This window comes from Cygnus olor, chromosome 3 (genome assembly GCF_009769625.2).
Source record: "Cygnus olor isolate bCygOlo1 chromosome 3, bCygOlo1.pri.v2, whole genome shotgun sequence".
In the NCBI taxonomy this organism is placed as follows: domain Eukaryota; kingdom Metazoa; phylum Chordata; class Aves; order Anseriformes; family Anatidae; genus Cygnus; species Cygnus olor.
In genome coordinates, this window is record NC_049171.1 from 28,563,476 (window position 1) to 28,582,646 (window position 19,171).

The 19,171-nt window shown below is 37.4% G+C and overlaps 1 protein-coding gene across 1 annotated transcript in view; it reads right to left on the reverse strand.

The window, feature by feature from the left end:
• Positions 1-19,171, reverse strand: part of EYS (eyes shut homolog) — an 856,207-nt gene that overhangs the window by 351,927 nt on the left and 485,109 nt on the right. The window contains exon 30 of the mRNA XM_040553008.1: positions 18,636-18,882. Coding sequence (XP_040408942.1) covers positions 18,636-18,882 — 247 coding nt within the window. The remainder of the gene's footprint in view (positions 1-18,635; positions 18,883-19,171) is intronic.

Sequence of the window (19,171 nt, forward strand, 5' to 3'; positions counted from 1 at the left end):
TTGACTGTGTCATGTCAGGTACATTAGTATGCATTTGAAGGGAAGACGTGATGGAATGGGCATGATGTTAAACTGAAAGGGAGTCTACAGCCATTTCTGTCCCATACACTTGAAAGTAAATCCTTTGACCCCAGCAGTGATTTGGGGATGTAGGTTAGCACAGGTGGACAAACCTAACCCCAAAGCTGACAAACAAAAATGAATGCTTGCAGTTCCTGCACCAGCACTGTCAATCCCTGATCAGCCTTACTAGTTCCTGAGTGAATGACTGCAATACATGGTCACTGCCTGTAGGAGCAGCTGAAGTAAAACACACTGAATCGTATAATGCACTGAATTTTTTTTATGTTGAAGATAGGATGCTTTTACAAGTGAATATAAGTTTGAGAGCTAATCTTAGCCGTTTCCTTTTCAATGGCAATCCTCCTGATTTTAAGATGAAAAGTTTATACACAAAACCTTCAGAAACCAATTTAAGAGGAGACACAACACAACCTTTTTCAATTCCACTTTCCATTGTGCCAAAGTTCTTACACAGTGTTTATACCCTAACAGATAGCACTACACACTATGTTCTTAAGCATATTTTCCCATTTCAGCATTTCCTCTTGATTTCAACAAAGCTAATAAAAAATATATTTTTCTCAAATCCCAAACTAATTGTATTAGAATTACAGTTTTTGACAATCTTAGTCATTTACCCTTTGCCACCAACATGGAAAGGAAAAGGAGAAAGATGTGAAAAACTCAGGAAAGCTCACATATGCTTCTAAGTCCTCATATTCCACAAAAAGTATGGTGGAAAACACAGGACTTCATTCTCCCAGGAGAAGATTTTTAGTGAGATTAATAATCTAGTTGTGTTGCAAACTGATCATGTGTACAGAAGCCACCAAAATATAACTAAAGCAAATGAAAATTCAGATCATATGGAATGCATTAATTCATATGTGTACACTTATCTCAGGATAATGTAGACATTGCAAGCGTGGGAAATTGTAAACTGAAAAGCTGCATTAAGGAGAAAAAAGGATGGGGAAAATAATACTTGAATTCATTAGATTAGCAAGTAGTAATTTAAATATTTTTAGAACATCTCCAAGAAAATTTACATTCTGAAGCCACATAGATGAATACAAGAAACTCTAACAGAAGCAAATTCCATCAAAAGACAGAGCTCCAGAGCTTTCTCTGAGTAAACAGGCTGCCTCAGATGAACTCAGGACACTTACGTTTTCTGATGCCTGAGGAAGGCTAGTCTCCAAAATTCTAATTCACCTCCTTTATTTCTTGAATATGCATTTTCTCAAGTCAATTTAGTATCACCAAGAGGTGACTTAACGACAACTTCTTATATTGAAGTGCTTCTTTTTTTTTTTTTTCACAGTACAGGCACTATCCTCGCTATACTCTGTGGCTGCAGTATTTAGGTTGTTTTTTCTCTGAAGAAGTTGGAAGTTTTAATACATATAGCACGCTGTTAATGTGAGTAATTTCTTGATGTGAATCAGAATGGACTTACTACAGTAGATATTAAAACAAACAAATAAAAGCTTGAGGAATTATTTTCTAACCTAGCTATTCCTACATTCATATTTATGTGAGCTACTGAGGTTCATCTCCTGGACTACTGACCCCACACGAGTGTAAATTCTGAGGTTTTGCCAAGTCTTTGTCATAGCGTATTATTTTAAACAATTCCTGAAGCTACCGTCTTTAATTAAAGAGAAGATAAGAGTTTAATAGTTCTCTACTTGATCTTGAGACAGTCTATTCAATGTGAAAAAAAGAAATCCAATGAGGTGACACTGAAAAAATCTCCCATATCTGAGGAACTTGGGATGAGTCAGTATTAAACAACTTGGCTCTATTTTCCAGTCTTCAACAGGAAGCTATCTTTCAACATGATAGCTCTCTAGTAGTCCTAAATAAAAGCTCTGAGAGAAAGAGAAGCAACATCTGAATTAATAGTTCACCATTTTAGAGGTGGTCAGAATTATAACTCAGCACCACAGTATTGCTGACAAGCACTCTATTTCCTTTGTGCATCTGAGGTTATAAAAAAAAGGAAGAATAAAAAGGCAGATGATTACTAGAAGAAAAAAATAAGGCACACACCTTAGATAGAAGTAACTTAAGAATTAGGTACAGTAAAAAATATATCCACTTTAAAGTACGATGTGGAAAAATAAATGAAATCCCATCACTTTTTCTACCCCTTTTCTTGTCTTTTTAATATAAATAAAGGAACAAGTAAGTGTAGTAAATGCAGCCCACTTCTAATCATAGTAATGAAGTTCTTTGTTTCTCTCTCTTTTTAAATTAAAACTCAGTTTGAATTAGAATTTGACCAAAATTACAAAATACTAAAATACATTTACTAGATGTCTTAGAACCCAAAAGAACCTCTGCTATAGCTAAATTCACAGAAATTAAGTCAGCATATAAATGCTGTTTATCAGAGGCCATACAGACACAGCTAGAAAAGCTGCAGAAAGGGTGGCTAAACTAGTAGTGATTCTTCCTTTTCCAAATATCGTGGAGTTATGTGGAGATGTATGGATATATAATCAGATATATAATCAGTTACAACGGTGGGAATGCCCAACATCTAAAGGTGTACCATTTCAGAGTGGTACAGTGACAGTAATTTATGACAATCACAGAGTGCAGTTACAAACTAGGAGTCCATCAAGCATGTGCAAACCAGAAGTTTTCAAAAACCCGGCCGTATCTCAAGGAAGCAGAGAACAAATCACTTTTCGTGTCGGACATTGCCCAACCTCACTCTAAACATCAAAGATGCATTTAATATTTTCAGATTAGCAGAATTGTCATCCACTCTTCCTTGAGTATTGCTTATAAGTAATAATCTCATTTGCTTCAGTTATTTTTTTCTGCAAGCCTCTAACACGAATCAAGGTAAAGATAAGCTTGTGTCTTAACCAGTTGTTGGCTGTAGTTGCAATAATACTGAATCTTGTAATGAGCTGTCATGAACACTCAGAAATACACAGTGGTCATGCTCCTTCCCATAGAACACCCCCAAGGTATTCCTGTGCACAATCAGGGCTTTCTATAGTCCTATTCTGGGGAAAGGTGAGGTTGCACCCTGGAATACGTGCAAAGTTTGTAAAGTTTCCATTACACAAATGCTCAATATCATTATGAAGATTTGTACCTTAATTCCCAAGGCTTTCATTGAGACAGCAACATTTCCATTCCTGATCGCTACGTCACACAGACAAGCCAAGTACACAGAAAATCTTACATTTTCAGCAATCTATGCAGCAAAGAGAATACAGGGGTGGAGAGCTTAATTAAGTGATAGCAGGGAGAAAACTGGGACAGAATACCCTGTGAGAAAACAGATGGCTAATGATGAAGAAAAAAATATTACCATCTGGATAATATTGTCCAAAGTGATTGTGATCTTCTGTCTGCCACACATATCTCCCAGTGGATCCAAAGGTATCCACATCTGTCAGTTTTGAGGTAGTCTTATCACCCGAAAATCTAAGACTGTCTTTCAGATTTGAATATAATGAGTTCTTTACAAAGTTCTGAAATCTACCTATCTCTATGAAAAGGGCTTGTGGAAGCCACAGGCTCCAGAAGAACCAAAATCATGGTTCTGAGGCTAACTTTCAGAGGAACTTCTGAAGAATCACATAATATGAAGTTTGAAACATGCCCTTTAGAATAAGAAGCAAGTTGTCCAACATCACAGAGGTTTTTTTTTGCTTTCTTCAATATTAAAAAAAATATTGACTGGATAGTTCTTACCCCTCTAATCAAATGAAGATGCAGCCGTCATGCTTTAGGAAGTGCAAAACTGATGTTAATTTTTAAAAGAATGTTTAAGATCAATATCTCATTTTCTATACTGAAATGTGAAAACTGAACTGAGGTTTCATTACTGAGCTCATTGTTTTATTAATCTTTTATTACGTATCTAAATTCACAAAAGATTACTAACTAGGTCAATGATTAGGCTTGTATATTCTTTCAGACACTGGAGTATAAAAAATTTAAAATGTCCTTACATTTTTAACACAACAATCCATTTGTATACCCTGATAACCTTGAGAAGACTGCATGAGATTAACTGGGAACTTTCATTCACCCAAATCTCACCGTTTCTGCATTGTGCTCCTTTGTTCTTAATAGCAACTTACTATTCTTTTAGCGTTTCTTTGCATTTGTAAGATCTAGATCAATGCACATGGTACAACACCTTTAGAAAGCAAGAAAGCACAGTTCTCTCCAAAGTAATTCATGTTAAAAGAATCAAAGTGATACACTGAAAGGACTTCTATCTAGCCTCCTTGGCAGTCCGTGATTTCTACAGAGATCTGAAATGTAATTTGTGTGTCTGATACTTCCTCTGTCCCCAGAGATCCAGAGCTCTCTGTTGGGTGTCTATGTTCCCTGTACACTTTCTAGACAGTCTGAAACCTTTAAAGTAGGCTATCAGAAAACCAGTACATTAATGGAAACACTGATCTCCCTACACCCTTAGCCAATCCTCCTGGCCAAATCCACAGTGCAGTTTTTGATAGAAGTCCACAGCAGAAACCTCATGAGATAAGCGTTCTCAAGGATTCCACACCCAAGTTTTTCTCATAAAGAGAGAGAGAATTCATGTCTCTTCATGACACAACTAGGGTTAATGGGAACTCTGCTTCTCTGGCTGGTGTTTCTACTACAGACCTGCTGGTGAGAATTCTCCCTCTTCCCCACAGCACGCCCATCTTCAGACTCTTTATGGAAAGATGATGCAGCCTAGGCTGTACTTCATCTTCACTACAAAGCTCAGTAACTCTGGAACAGATTTTATCCTCCAGGCTTAGCTGTCCCTTCGCCACCCCGCTGCCCCCCAGAAAAGCTTTGCTGAAGTTTTGTCTTCACTGACACAGAGTGAGGACTTTGAAAGAAACAGAGATGAAAGTCACATAGTGGGAAGGGAAGGGAAGGGAAGGGAAGGGAAGGGAAGGGAAGGGAAGGGAAGGGAAGGGAAGGGAAGGGAAGGGAAGGGAAGGGAAGGGAAGGGAAGGGAAGGGAAGGGAAGGGAAGGGAAGGGAAGGGAAGGGAAGGGAAGGGAAGGGAAGGGAAAAAGAAAGTCATCCCAATCTCAAGTTCCAATGCTATGTTTTCAGAAATGACTGAAAAAAAAAAAAGCAAACTACTGCATTTCCTTCCCTACCACCAGTAATTCTGGCTGTCCTTTGTGTTTTGAATTTCACTTCCCCCAGAGTGCTATTAATGTACAACAGCGATTCACTTCCTCTCACCAAGAAAAGAACTGTTATTAAGTTTTAATAATATTTACAAAGATAAATATAGCCAAAATAATTTACTGAAAATTTTCATTAAGTAGAATTCCATTCTCTTCAGAAATAGCTGTGACATATGCACGATACTGGAGGTAAAGACAAATATTTCATACTTCGCTATCCTAACTTGAAGTACAACGATCTTTAAACTTTTTTCCAGTATTCCCACCCTTACACAAACATGATGTGGCTGCATGCATAAAATATTAATGTTACCACGGAAACCATCTCTAAAAAGATTGAAGTGAGGATATAAGTGAGGATGGTATCTGTAGATTAAAAAAAAAAAAAAGAAAAAAGGAAAATCTGTTACACTGTTCCATGTCCCACAGATGTTTTAAGATGTAATTTTTAAAATCAGATCCACAGAAGATAATTAAGATAATGAGTGTTTTAAATTTTCCTTCAAGATCCTATTCTGAGTTTTTTCGTTGAAATAAATATTCTTACTGTAAGTTAAGTATGTTGGTAAGTGTGCTGTTACACTGCACTTTAACCGCCCTCTTTTTCTTAGCAGTTCTAAGAGATCATAAGACTGAAAAAAACTGTGACAAGAAAAAAAAATATATACATACATATTTTTTTAGGAACATTCAATAGTCTCCAACTATTAAGGAAAAAATCTATATATGATGATAAATGCCAATAATTAGTTAACCCTCCAAGTTAGGAGAAAAACATCAACATTTGAATATTCAGATTGAAAACTATGAAAACAGGAGAAACTGAAAGTACTTTGACCAAAATGTATATACAGATACTCATGCATTTAGAGACATAGTGCTACACTGGGAGAAGCACTACATTGGAAGAGATCTCCTGTTTCTATTCTGCTTCTTTCATTCCTACCTCTACCACGAAAGAGACTCTAGACTTTAAACTCGCATTTCTAAAGTGAGTATCTTCTGGTCTTTTTTTTCCCCTTCCAAGCTTTCTGACTCATTTGTTGTGATACCTGATACTCAAAAAGTGCTAAACGTGATTATTCTTAAATATTTTTTTATATATTATTATTAAAATTACTAATCCAGGAACTTGTGATAGATGCAGTTGAATTTGATAGTCTGAAGAGTTTCTTTGGTATTTGGAATATACGACACCGATAAAACATAAATCATCCTCTAACTACGGATTGTCTTGCATCTGCCCACCTTTGGAAGAGCAAAAGAGCCTCTACAATAAACTATGCCAAGAGAGGCTAAAACATTTTTTCCCCTGAATACAGAAAATAGTACCCCAAATTTGTACGTTACAACCTTTAGTTGTGGAGCAGTAAATTCCATCCGATAAGGGTGAAATATTTTTCCTCTGGTATATTCTTGACCTAGTCAGGTATGCAGAAAAGGAATCATTCCAACACCTTTTCACCTACCCTGTTACATCTTCACCTAACAACTGGGGTTCATTACCAACTGCGTAGTTACACATGCCCTGGCAATGCTAGGAAGGAGGCACACGGAGGTAGTCGAAGCACCTCTGAGGCAGATCTGAAACAACACACGCTAGAGAGAATTTGGTCCAGCTCCATACTGTGTACTTACTAATAGGGAAAAACACGTTGCATCATCTTTTATTTTAAGAAGAAAATAAATAATAGTTATGCACGACAAATTGCTGGCCAGGCCAAGTCAAGCCACAGAGCAACATACTGTTAATCACGCATAATCATCTCAAGAGTATTGAGTAATCAGTTCAGTCTTTAAGACAAAGTGACCCATGTGACATCAGAGGAAAAAATAGGATTGGCTTATGAAGTCATTTTACGTTTCCCATAATTGCACATAAAGATTTACTGGCTACTTGAAACAAGACGAACCCCCTGGTCAGAGGTCTGAGGTGCATAACCCACCCTTGCTCACAACTCTACAAACCTGTTAAAATTAGATACACTGAAAGCATAAAATAGTGAGCCTATGTGACCCAACCTCCCTAGGAGGACTACCACTTTATTCATGAGAGGTACTGCATCTTGCTTCCAGCAGGACAATGGTGGAGGCTTTTAGAATTAACATTTCTACTGAAACTGAGGGGAATTTGGGAAGAGTAGACACTCTAGTTTTCCTCACGGCCAATAACCTGCTGTACTATTTCAGGGCTCATTCCTAAACTTGTCATCCTGAATGCTCTCACATTCCTGACCAGTTCTCCTGCCTGATGCTGATACACTGCTACCTCACAGTGCACACACTTCAGCTTATCCTCTCCTGAACCTACATGGCCCCCCACTCTTCTAGCTCACCTATTTCTTCCTTGTCCACCCTCCCCAACACACAACTTCTTCACTTGAAAGCATGTACCACAGAAATTTAGAGTATTTTTTTCTTTATTTATTTTCAAAATAATGCCACCCTCTTTACTTCTACAGAGATATGATGTGATTTTAAAACAAATCTGAGACTTATGCATAATGTTTGGCCAACGCTTCCTCTGTCTCAGTGCAATGTCCAGGTTAGGTACAGATCTCAATCAACGGATAATGTTTCTGAGATACACCAGTTCAAGAAAATTATTTTCCCTTACCTATTGATTATCTTTTCTTAGCAAGATAAAATCTGAGAATTCTCATTACTTAAATACAGGTCAAGTTTGCTCAGAGTTATTATTATTTGCAAGAAAAATCATACATCATCTATCCTTGATGTTTTCTATCCTCCAGCCTTAGAGGAAGGGTAAATGTAATACTTATTTTCAAATCATTACGCAATAGAAGTTAAATGCAGGTACCTATGTTTGAGCAATGTTTATCAGCACATAATTACAGACCTTGTACACGAATCCAACAGTGCATCCCTCCTATTGTGGTCCCCTCTTTGGTTCAGGTCCCAGTGGCTGTTACCAGAACTCCTTGTTTTTAACAGCTTTACTCCTGCCACTAAGCTGCAGGAATTGGCACTGTTTCTACTTCCTGAATGCTGCCAAATCATCCCTAAGGCCTGCTTATCTCCAGGGCATGTAACAGTATCTTTGAAGAGCAACCTCGGCATTTAGGATGCACCTCATTTTACACAAACTAATAGGTTGTTCAAATAATGAGAGAAATTCTTACTAAACTTACTTAGTAGACTTAGAGAAGTTCTTAGGGTCTCTTCACTCTAAAACTTTTGATATCATTTTAAACTACAGAAATTGATTATTATGACTTATTTTGAATATATTCAACATATGGGCTAAAAGCAAAGCATAAGGAAATTCAGTAATTATACTAACTGCTCTAAAATTTATATGCAAAACGCCAGCTGCATGCAACTCCTCATATCTTTTATTTGCTGTTCAGTAAAGAAAATTAAACATAGTCTTTTTAGGCTCTCAGAACTCACAGCGCAAGTGAAATTTTAAGATATCAGAATAGCACTCTTGCCTATATTCTTGTCTGTGCTCATGAATGTTAGCACAAATGCTTTATAGCTGTTGGTCCAAAAATCTGCAACCTGAACCTACATAAGTACAGCAGGAACCTTACCATAGAATTGTGAGTTACTGTGAAAAACAAACCAGTCTATCAGTCCCAGGCCATAGATCTGCTCGTAGATCCCACTGACTTTGAAACTCTGAGTGACAGGAGCTGCTGACTATCATTGACACGGTTCTCAAGGTGGCTCCTGTATTCCTGGCACTCGAAATCTGCTGTCATTGGCATGTATGCCAAGAGCTTTTTTCCCAATATCACAATGTTCTCCTCTGCAAACTAACATAGTCCTAGGAATAACAGGCAAAAGGGAACCTCTATGTAGAAGGACAATAGAAAGTCAAGACAATTTTTAAATATTACTGCAACATTTTTTGACGATTAAAAGGCAAAACATAGTTGTCAGGCTTGGTCAACCTATAAGGGAAATTTCACCCATCATAGGTAAAACTCTGGCATTTATAACTATCTTTTGTTGTTGTTAGGACAACAATATCCTATCCAAATTACCACCATCATTTTTATTTTTATTTTTAAACTAAACCTAATTACATGTTTGGGAGATATACAGAGTCATGATTGAAAAATTTATTTTGTCATTTGTACAAAGTATTTTGTACTGCTGTGAGTCACTGTCTTCAGCAAAAAGACTTCCACTATAGATGTATCCATAAATAAATACGATCTCCTTGAAAAGCCTGCTTGTTAATTTTCAAGGAAAATAGTCAGTATACTTTACTATCAGATAACACTATCATATGAATTAGTTTCTCGTGGTAGTTTTAAAGATCATTAGCAAAAATGTTACCTGATGTCTGCATGATTCTGCTACGTTTCTCTAAGTTTTATATTCACGTCTGTTGATGACAGAGTATAAAAAGTGAAAAAATTGAGGTAAAATATTTCTGAAATGAAAGTGAGGTGACCTAACTTAACAGACTGGCTTAATTGAGCTTATTTTCATCTTATTCAGAGTACATAATAAAATGAATGAAAACGTGAAGGATTTCTACATAGTCAGAAACTAAATTATTACAGTAGTAGACGTTCTTTAACCTCACTTTCTATGAAGGCTCAAATATCCCATCACCTGATCAACACCAGCTGTATGCTCTTCAGATATAGCGTCAACATTTTTAATATTATGTATGATTCAATACCTAAAGTTATGACTTAAGTTATGACAGCCTAACAGATTTTAAAGTATGACATTGACAAATATTGGAAGTTTACTTGTTTTTAATAGCTACACAATGTTTAGAGAACAGAAGCATTGCTTACTTTACAGATCTAGCACATTAGTGAGATGAATATTAAGAATTACTGATCTGAGAATGAACTATTCAATGATGTGAGGTAAAAGCCAGTATTTTCAAAAGGAACAAAATAATTTTTAATGTGACTAAACTACAAACAGTTCATATGGGTAGTACAGAATATATCTGTCTATATCAGGGGTACAGAATGTGTATGTGTACAGACATGTCTCAGTGTATTTGTGAGAATATTTTATACTTTACGTACAATAGGGTATATGTTTACACAATATATATATATAACTTGCATATGTAGCTTTATACTGTGACAGTGTACTCCCCCTCACCCCCTGGTTAAGCAGAGCATGGGGCCTAAGCAGCTAACCATTGTGGGCAGCCGTGATGGGTACGCCCGGCCGTGCCAGCTGTATCCTGGATCCAGAGGAGACAGAGGACACACAGCCAAGGGCTGTTTGAGCAGGGCACCCCCACCCCACTCCCAACCCCAGTGCTGGCCAGATTTGGAAGAAAGTGCAACTCGAGCCAAATCTGGGAGAAACTAACATCGGTATGCAAATATGCCCATAGGTCGTTCACCTTACCCCATAAATAGAGAGCAGCCTGAGAGCCCTTTGGGCTCTCCTGACACGGCTGCAGGTGGCACACCAGGACCTCCCCGTGGGCAGGGATGGCCCAGGCAACTTGTGCAGTGCGAGGAGCCTTGTCACCACAGGTAGTCAGTAAGGGGATTGGGGGAGTGACAGCATGCCAGCGTGCTGTAATGGTGCTTTGTGACCACGCCTTATAATCTAAGATAAGCAGCATTAAGGATTCACATAATGCATATGACCCTTTAGTCATAAACTGCTGACCAAGCCTGGGACTAGGAGCAGATTCAGCCGCACCAAGGCTCCTTACCTCTTCCACTCAAAGAGTTTAGAAAGCAAAGGGTCCACTCTGACCCTTGTGACTCAACGGGAGGTTTTCTTTGACGTAATGTCACATAACACGGTTCCTTATGTAGTCTCTGTGTAGTATAGAGAGTAATGGCTTTCATTTAGTGTCTTTGACTAGGAAATAGTGTGTTTTATATAGTGTGTAACAAAGTGTATCTTCCAATTAAAATCAGGTGTACCTTGCCACCATCGAATTTTCAAGTCACATAAGCTTTGTTATATACAAATATATGTACAAATTTTGTTCTGTGGTGACCATTTCAGCCTCACTTGGACATCAGTTGACAATTCTCCTTTCGGTCTGTGTCACATACGAATACTGATGAATAACCCTACTCTGAAAGATGCCATTTATACCAACTAGTAGTAAGTATTTAAGAACTGTTTGCTGAAATGAATCCCAAAGTCTAAAAGATGGACTGTCGAATGAGTACACTGTAGACAAGGACAATTAAGGATTCTCGTCTCTGTTAGAACAGCATAACGGTACGCATTTGTTGGAATACTCAGCCAGGGCTAAGAGATCACAACTGAGTTTTCAGTTCTGTCACTGACAGAATACTCAGTATTTTTAGTATTTTATTATTATTATTTCATTGTGTTTCATTTTTTGTCAGCTTTGAAGTAGTAATAATAGTACTGGTCAACTTTTTGAAGTGTTTTGCCATCTACTGATATTGTATTGCATTATACAAAGGCCTAAAATATTTTTGTGAATGTGTATCTGCGGATATATATTTTCAGCCTTTGTATAACACAATACATGGAGATATCTAGGTGTACAGATACATACTTTTCCACGTGTATTATCTTTGGATTTAAGATTTCTGGAAAAGGTCTAGCACATTCTGCATGTCAAGGAGATATAGCATGTTTATGTGAAAATGAGGTCTCAAGGATTCATACATGTAACTGCCATTTGTGATAGAAAGCATTTGATGTCAATGTTTACAGGTAGAAATGTTGAGAGGGCTATTCTAGCAAGCACGTAGATGTTGTTCCATCCATGTAAGAAAAGAATAATTTCACAAGAGTGCTATGGTCATAACCATACTTGGCTGCTAAATAAATATATAGATCGATCACTTTTGAACACAGGAGAATCATGGAAAACTACATTGCTTTAGAGCTCAAGGTGTAGGCCCTGTGATAGCTTTGGACGATCTTGATGTTAAATAAGTTGAATTCTTCTGCAGTACTGAATTGTTCTTATGCAAGAAACAGACTTAGAATCTAAAATGATTCCTATAAATTTTATATTGTGAAGAGCAAATAACCAGAAGCCTCCATCAGTCCTACAAAAAGACAGTGTATAAATGGGTAACATATTTCTTGTGACTCCTGTAATTTATTGCATGTTTTGAGGGTTAAACAGTGGGATATGTAGTCTAGCTTCCAAAACACTGCTTCATTTTTTTTTCCCCCTAAACTTACGGTATGAGAACTGTTGCTCAAGGGAAGATATATGCTGGATTAGATGGACTGGGTCAGCTGCTCTGGAAATGTGGTCAGTTCCCTGGTGTCTGCATTAACAGCAGCATTGTATAGTGAACTACAGTAACTGCACAGGATTCCACAACTGCAAAGATTCCAAGACTGACATCTTTTCTTCATGGGGTCTGAGTGTTCAAGCCACACCTATGGAAACAACCCGTGAAGAAAACTTCTTTGAATATTTTTGTGTTAAAGAGCTTTCAAAACTCAGATGGAAGCTTTCCTGCTAGTACAGTTGTGATCAAGACAGTATTCACATCAGTATGAATGTGGTCATATTTTGCACAGGGATATTAAGCATGCATACAGAACTTTGAAGAGTGTTAACAGAAACTTCTCTGTGATAAAGAACTTTGATCATTTCCTTGAAGCCCATAAGAGTTTGTTGTTGTTGTTGTTTTCCCTATGAACACAGATTATTCTCAGAACAAATTTTTTTTTTCAAAGCATTATTTTCCACAAGCAATGGTCTGGTAGTTTAAATGCATACCTGGAGATCAGAGCAAAGGATATGTTTTCTGCCAAACAGATCACAAATCTCACAGCCCTTTTCTAGAGGCCCCTGCTACTTTAAGCTCTCTTAGAACTTGCTGTGATGTATGAAATCACTGTCAGATGAGAATGACAATACTAAAACATAAAAAGTACTTAGTACCCATCTTTGCCAGAATGCAAGTTATGGTGAATCATCAGTCTTTTACTCCCCAAGTTTTAGTAATATGGGCTTATTAATAAATACATGAAGTCTAGTAAGCACAGAAGTGTACAGCAGGTTTAACAGCTTAAAACATTTCTTCTACCAGGGATACCCCAGTAAGATATTAACAAGGATCTTCTTCATCCATGAGCATTTTACATTGGCTTCATAATAGTTTTTTTTTTTTTTTTTCTTTATCTGCTACTTCCACTGGAGGAAAAAAAAAAAAAAAAGGGCAGGGGGGGGCGGATCCAGCCATGCAAAATAAGATGAAAGATACTGCCTTTTAAGGACCACTTCTACATACCTCAGAACTTACCTGTGTTTGTGTCTTTCGAACACGTGGATACTGGAATTATGGCAAGTGATACCAGCCTCCTGTAGTTCCCAAGCAGTATTCCACTTGGGAAATGACCTCTAAAGCCCCCTTCTGCTTTCTCATGCAGTCATTGTAAGAGGAAGGTCTAGAAGAAAAATATCTCTTGCTGTTACAGGCAAGGTGAAAGGAAAGCATGTTTCTGTAATTTTTGGTGTATTTGGGCCTCCTGATGTTTTTCAAAGAGGCAGTGGATGGTCAACTCAAGGTATGCAATTTTATGATCCTGGCAACTTTTATGTGCCTTGACGTCATACAAGCAAATAAGTAGTATTAATATGGGCCCCGAAGAGTTCACTTGGTGCCAAAGAAGTCAGAGAAATTGAAAGAAACAACTGGGAAGTGCATGGCTTAATCCATACAAATTACTTCACTCCGAGGGTATCATACAAGAAAGGGGAAAAAAAGAATTTGATGTTTACTTATGTATGCACACTGAGAATTAAATCTGCCCAGGGAAGCACTCGCAGGGAAAAGAACTGTTCTTTTGGCACCTCTTTATACATTCATAATCAAGAATTCTTTTTAATTTTTTGATGGGATTGAAATCAATGATACAAACCATTTTTTCTCCCTAAATAAACCAGAAAGCAAATACTGAAATTAAAGAAATGAGAAGTCAAAAACTTCCCGTTGGCATGTATTTGTTTTGTAGCATGTAGTTTTATAGAAGTACAATATAAAACATAGTCAAAACCAATCAATATTCCCTAATATTTAATTCTAGGATTCACAAGACTTTGTTCTTTTAATTCCTGTTCTTTCTGAATGAGTTGTAATGTTCTTACAAAAGTACTATCCATCTTCAAAAAACATAGCCATCATCTGTCTCCCCTTTTGGAATCAGATGTGGCAATTTAATTACATCATATTAAAAAAAAATAGATTCTTTGAAAAAAAAAAAGCTTTTTCCTCTATGTTAATAATAATACTCATATACTGTAACCAGAGAGATACCTACTGAATTTATATGCAAGTCTAATGAAAATTACACCCCAAATTCTGAAAAGTTTACTGTAGTGAAGCGAAACTGTTTAGTTGCTGATTGCCTGCCAGCATTACAGCAGCCTCCAGCCTGATTCTATATTGATCTAGCAGTGTATATGGCAGAGAATGAAGAACAACCATCTGTGCCAGGTACAGTAGCAGGTGTGATATCCATTGAACAAGCTGCTGTCTGATTAAAATAAATCCCTTTCAAGCATCTGGCAACCCTGACGGACGCTTTTATCTTTGTTAAAAACATCCCACCACCTCAAAAAGTTGTCTGAACAGAAATGAGAAACTGAGGAGATAACATCAGCTGATAAAGACCAGAAGTGGAACCCACTGCGGTGAAGTCTGGGTAAAGGAGTTTTAATGTTCACGAGAAGTTCCTTAGCATGTAAAGCAGCAGTGTCTGCTCAGCCCATGTGTTCCAGCGGTGTTGCTAACATCTTGTAAGGGAGAACTGAAAGCAGGATAACTGGCGTGAGAAGATAAATGCTTTGTCACCAACATTTTACAAAGTTATGTTTGCAGATTGGGTTTCTGCAGATAAAACTGAGCAAGATAACTCATTCGTACAAGATTTCAGTAATGAGAACTCTTCAGAGTATTCAGCAAGTAAGTCTATAAAAAAAGCTTCTACAATCAGAAGATACAAATCAAGAGCACTTGCTAGTTTGTTTTTGAAAATATTTTTAGAATCTCCTGATTTTATCATTAGATTTGTTTTGAACTCAGAACTACTATTTATTATGCGGGTTAAAATTAGTTCTTGAAATACACTACTCGGCTGTGCCTCTAAGAAAGACTTAACAAGGAACAGATCTCCATAACTGGATCATAGAGTTTTGACCTCAGTAATTGTTAGATTTCCTCTATAGTCAGCTGATTGATAGTAGTTAATCTTTTTGTCAAGTTGATGTTTATCTTTTTAAAGGACGTAAGTGCTGAAAATGTTGATTCTAAAGAGATGGTCTGGGAAAGAAAAATAGACAGTATGAATTGGAATACGGAAAACGAGTATGTGATTCTTGTGAATACAAAGACAGCATAGACAGTCCTATTGGTGTGTGTATTTTCTGTAGTGGGATGCAAGGATGACAGTTCTGTGAACTCCACTGATTATGCTATTTTGCTAGATGAAGAAAATGAATATCCAGAAGTAGTAACAGTAGCTCCCACAAGTGCATAGCAGCTGTTTAATATTGCTGAGTTCATCCAAAATGTCTCATAAAATGGAGACTGTTTGCTGTGCAGAACTTCGTCTGGGAATACATCAGAGGGTTTTATTCTAGTCATGGAACATGTTGCACATATCTGGCTTAATTCACTTAAAGAATCAGCAGACTGTGGTTTAATGTTTGCAAGTCTCTGGTTGATGGATGAAAAAGTAATAGCAGATATTCACTAGGAAGAGATGTTTGCATTTGAGTTTCATGAATAACCAATGAAATAAGAAGAGGTATGTGTTTATAAATAAATATCTTAGTAGGGGAATCGAAAATTTTTGAAGGACTTGGTAATCTCCACTGCTCTTCTGAACCTGCAAAGACTTCTGACAGTTCTTCAGGACCCTTTTGAGGCAACCTAGAGAGAACTGAAGCTGCATTTACAGAAGCAGTTGTAAACTGTAAACCATGGGAGAGCAATGACTCGCTAATTCTATTTCAGCCCCTGGTATGCTCCTAATTACTGAACTCACGTCTACGGCAGATAAAACAACAGTCTGGTGCTGCTCTAATGATGAGGCTTGTGCAGGGAAAACAGAAAGTGTTATTAACTACAGATAAATGAGATTGTATCATAATTATGCTGGGAAGGAAGTACTGATCTTTAATCTGTGGAAGTATCAGTAGCCATGTACTACTGCAATACCAGTCTTCATTTTTACTGAGACCTGAACAACAGAACTAAGAACGTGTGAAGGAACATCTTCTGAGGTTGCTATCCTAAACACTTGAAGACTCTCCAGTGGCAGTGAGTCCTCCTAGCCGATAGCTCAGTTTTCACATAATCACAGAATCACAGGATCGAAGGGGTTGGAAGGGACCTCGAAAGATCATCGGGTCCAACCCCCCTGCCAAAGCAGGCTCCTTAAAGCAAGCTGCCAGGTAGGCGTCCAGATGTGCCTTGAATATCTCCAGAGAGGGAGACTCCACAACCTCCCTGGGCAGCCTGTTCCAGTGCTCTGTCACCCTCACCGTGAAGAAGTTCTTTCGCATGCTGGTGCGGAACTTCCTGTGCTCTATCTTGTGGCCATTGCCCTTTGTCCTATCCCCACAAACCACTGAGAAGAGGTTGGCCAAATCCCTCTGTCTCCCACACCTCAGGTATTTATACACATTGATAAGATCCGCTCTCAGTCTTCTCTTCTCCAGGCTGAACAGACCCAGGTCTCGCAGCCTTTCCTCATAGGGAAGATGTTCCAGGCCCCGTATCATCTTTGTGGCCCTCCCCTGGACTCTTTCCAGGAGTTCCCTGTCTTTTTTGTACCGGGGAGCCCAGAACTGGACACTACTCCAGGTGAGGCCTGACCAGGGCGGAGTAGAGGGGGAGGATCACCTCCCTTGACCTGCTGGCCACGCTCCTTTTAATGCATGCCAGGATCCCATTGGCCCTCTTGGGGGGGGGGGGGGCCCTCTTTTGCCAAATTAGTGGTCAGAAGTATCCCTCTGCTGAAAATTTATGCCTTTTTAAGACCTTTAATGATAAAAATGTTAAGGAAAGAAAAAAAAAAGGAGCAACTCTGACTCTGGACTGAGTCTGCAGCAAATTACATGACCACCAAAACATTATTCAGTCTTACCAAGATATTATATAGCAAATACAACTCTTTAAATCATATTTTTAATAAAAGCACAGAAAAAAAAAAACACATTTTTAATAAAAGCATAGAAAATTATATTTTTAATAAAGGCATATAAAATCATATTTTTAATACAAGCATAGAAGTGGTTTTAGTGACCTCAAGAGCTGAGTAAATGCAAATCTTCCCATTATTCATATTCTGTATGAGGGCCAGCACCAGAACAAATGGCAGTGCTCAGAACAGAAGTATTAAATTTTCTAAATCCAACTGCTGCTGTGAATCGATATAAAACGAATGAATTACATATCTTATCCATTGAGAACATCAGCAAACTAGCTGACATGGTATTTTGGAAGAGGTACAGATGTAACTGCATTAATAACTGCATTTCTTTCAGTCTCATTACCTACATCAAGAAGGAATATTACCTATTAAGAAGACAACCAACCAGAAAAAAAAAAAACAACACCAAAAACAAACAAAAAAAACACACTGTAGGTATATTCCTAAAATACTAGTCTGTACACAAATCAAATGTTTATTAAAACTCACCCAAATAAAAACAGGTCTTGGCTGATTTATTAAACAAGTAAATACTCTGAAAGACTAGTTAGGCAAAAATTCTGAATCTAACTGTAAAGACAGTCTTACACACATGCTATATGTATAATACTAGCTTTAGTTAAATGAACAGGTGACAATGAAGATAAAAACTTCAAAATAACCTGTTGCACTTCTATTACTGTAGCCCTGAGATATTTAAAAAGAAAGAATACAAAGAATTTTTGGGGTTCCCCCCAAAAATCACTAAAACCAGTCAGAATGGCAGATGTGTTGAGAGACTAGTTTCAGACATTTCTAGTGAAAAACATCTGGATGCACAGAAGAGGAAGCACTCAGAAAAGATGTGAACTTGGAATGGAAAACCAAAGTCCCCAAGGAGTAAGGCAAATTGCTTTGAAAGGAAGAAGGACAGATTGTCATTAGGGACAGACAGAGCTGAACACGGTATGACACACTTGAGATTTTACACTCTTGCAAAGCAAACTGAAAACCAAGCTAAGTGCAGTTTTCCTTGCTGGATGTGAAAGATGCTGGGGAAAAATATTCTTGAGAGAAAAGAGTAATTTTCCAATTATGTTTAAACATGTAATTATGAAAGGATGGTGGATTAAATTACAAGAACAGAAGGTAATATAGAAGTGGAAAACAACATGAAGATGAAAATGAATACACTTCGAATATTCCAACCATTGAGAAAGCACTAGTAAGGAAAGAAGTTTGATAAATATATGACTCAGAAGTTTATTCTTCTTACCTTGGGACATCTCTTCTGCATGAAAATCAGGGGTAGCATGTTTGGACGAAAGTTCCACAGACACAGCTAGGGCTGTTGGACGGTCATTATCTAAAATCTCAGTAGGAAACACTTCAGACATTTCAGTTTTCTTGCTTTGGGGGATAGTAGGTAAACAGGTGATATTGTTTATTCCATCAACGCAAAGAAACCCAGTGGAGCAGGATTGTATAAGGCAATCATTGTAATTAAGCTCACAGCTTCGTCCCTGAAAGCAAATTTTTAAAAAGCCATTTTTGAAGGCAATTTGCATTTCATAGTCATGTTAGTTCAAATTATTGTTTTCTATTTATTCTAAAATGTTGTTTTCTTATATTAAACTGTCCACATTTTCAAAAGAAAATCTAATAATCTGGAAAATATTGATCAAGTAATATAAAAGTATAGTTGTATTTTTTTTAATTTCAACTAAATGATATTTTGATTCCCACTTAGTATTACAGTTTATCAATAATTTCCCCACTAATTTGTAGTTGCAAAGTATCAAAGACAGTATT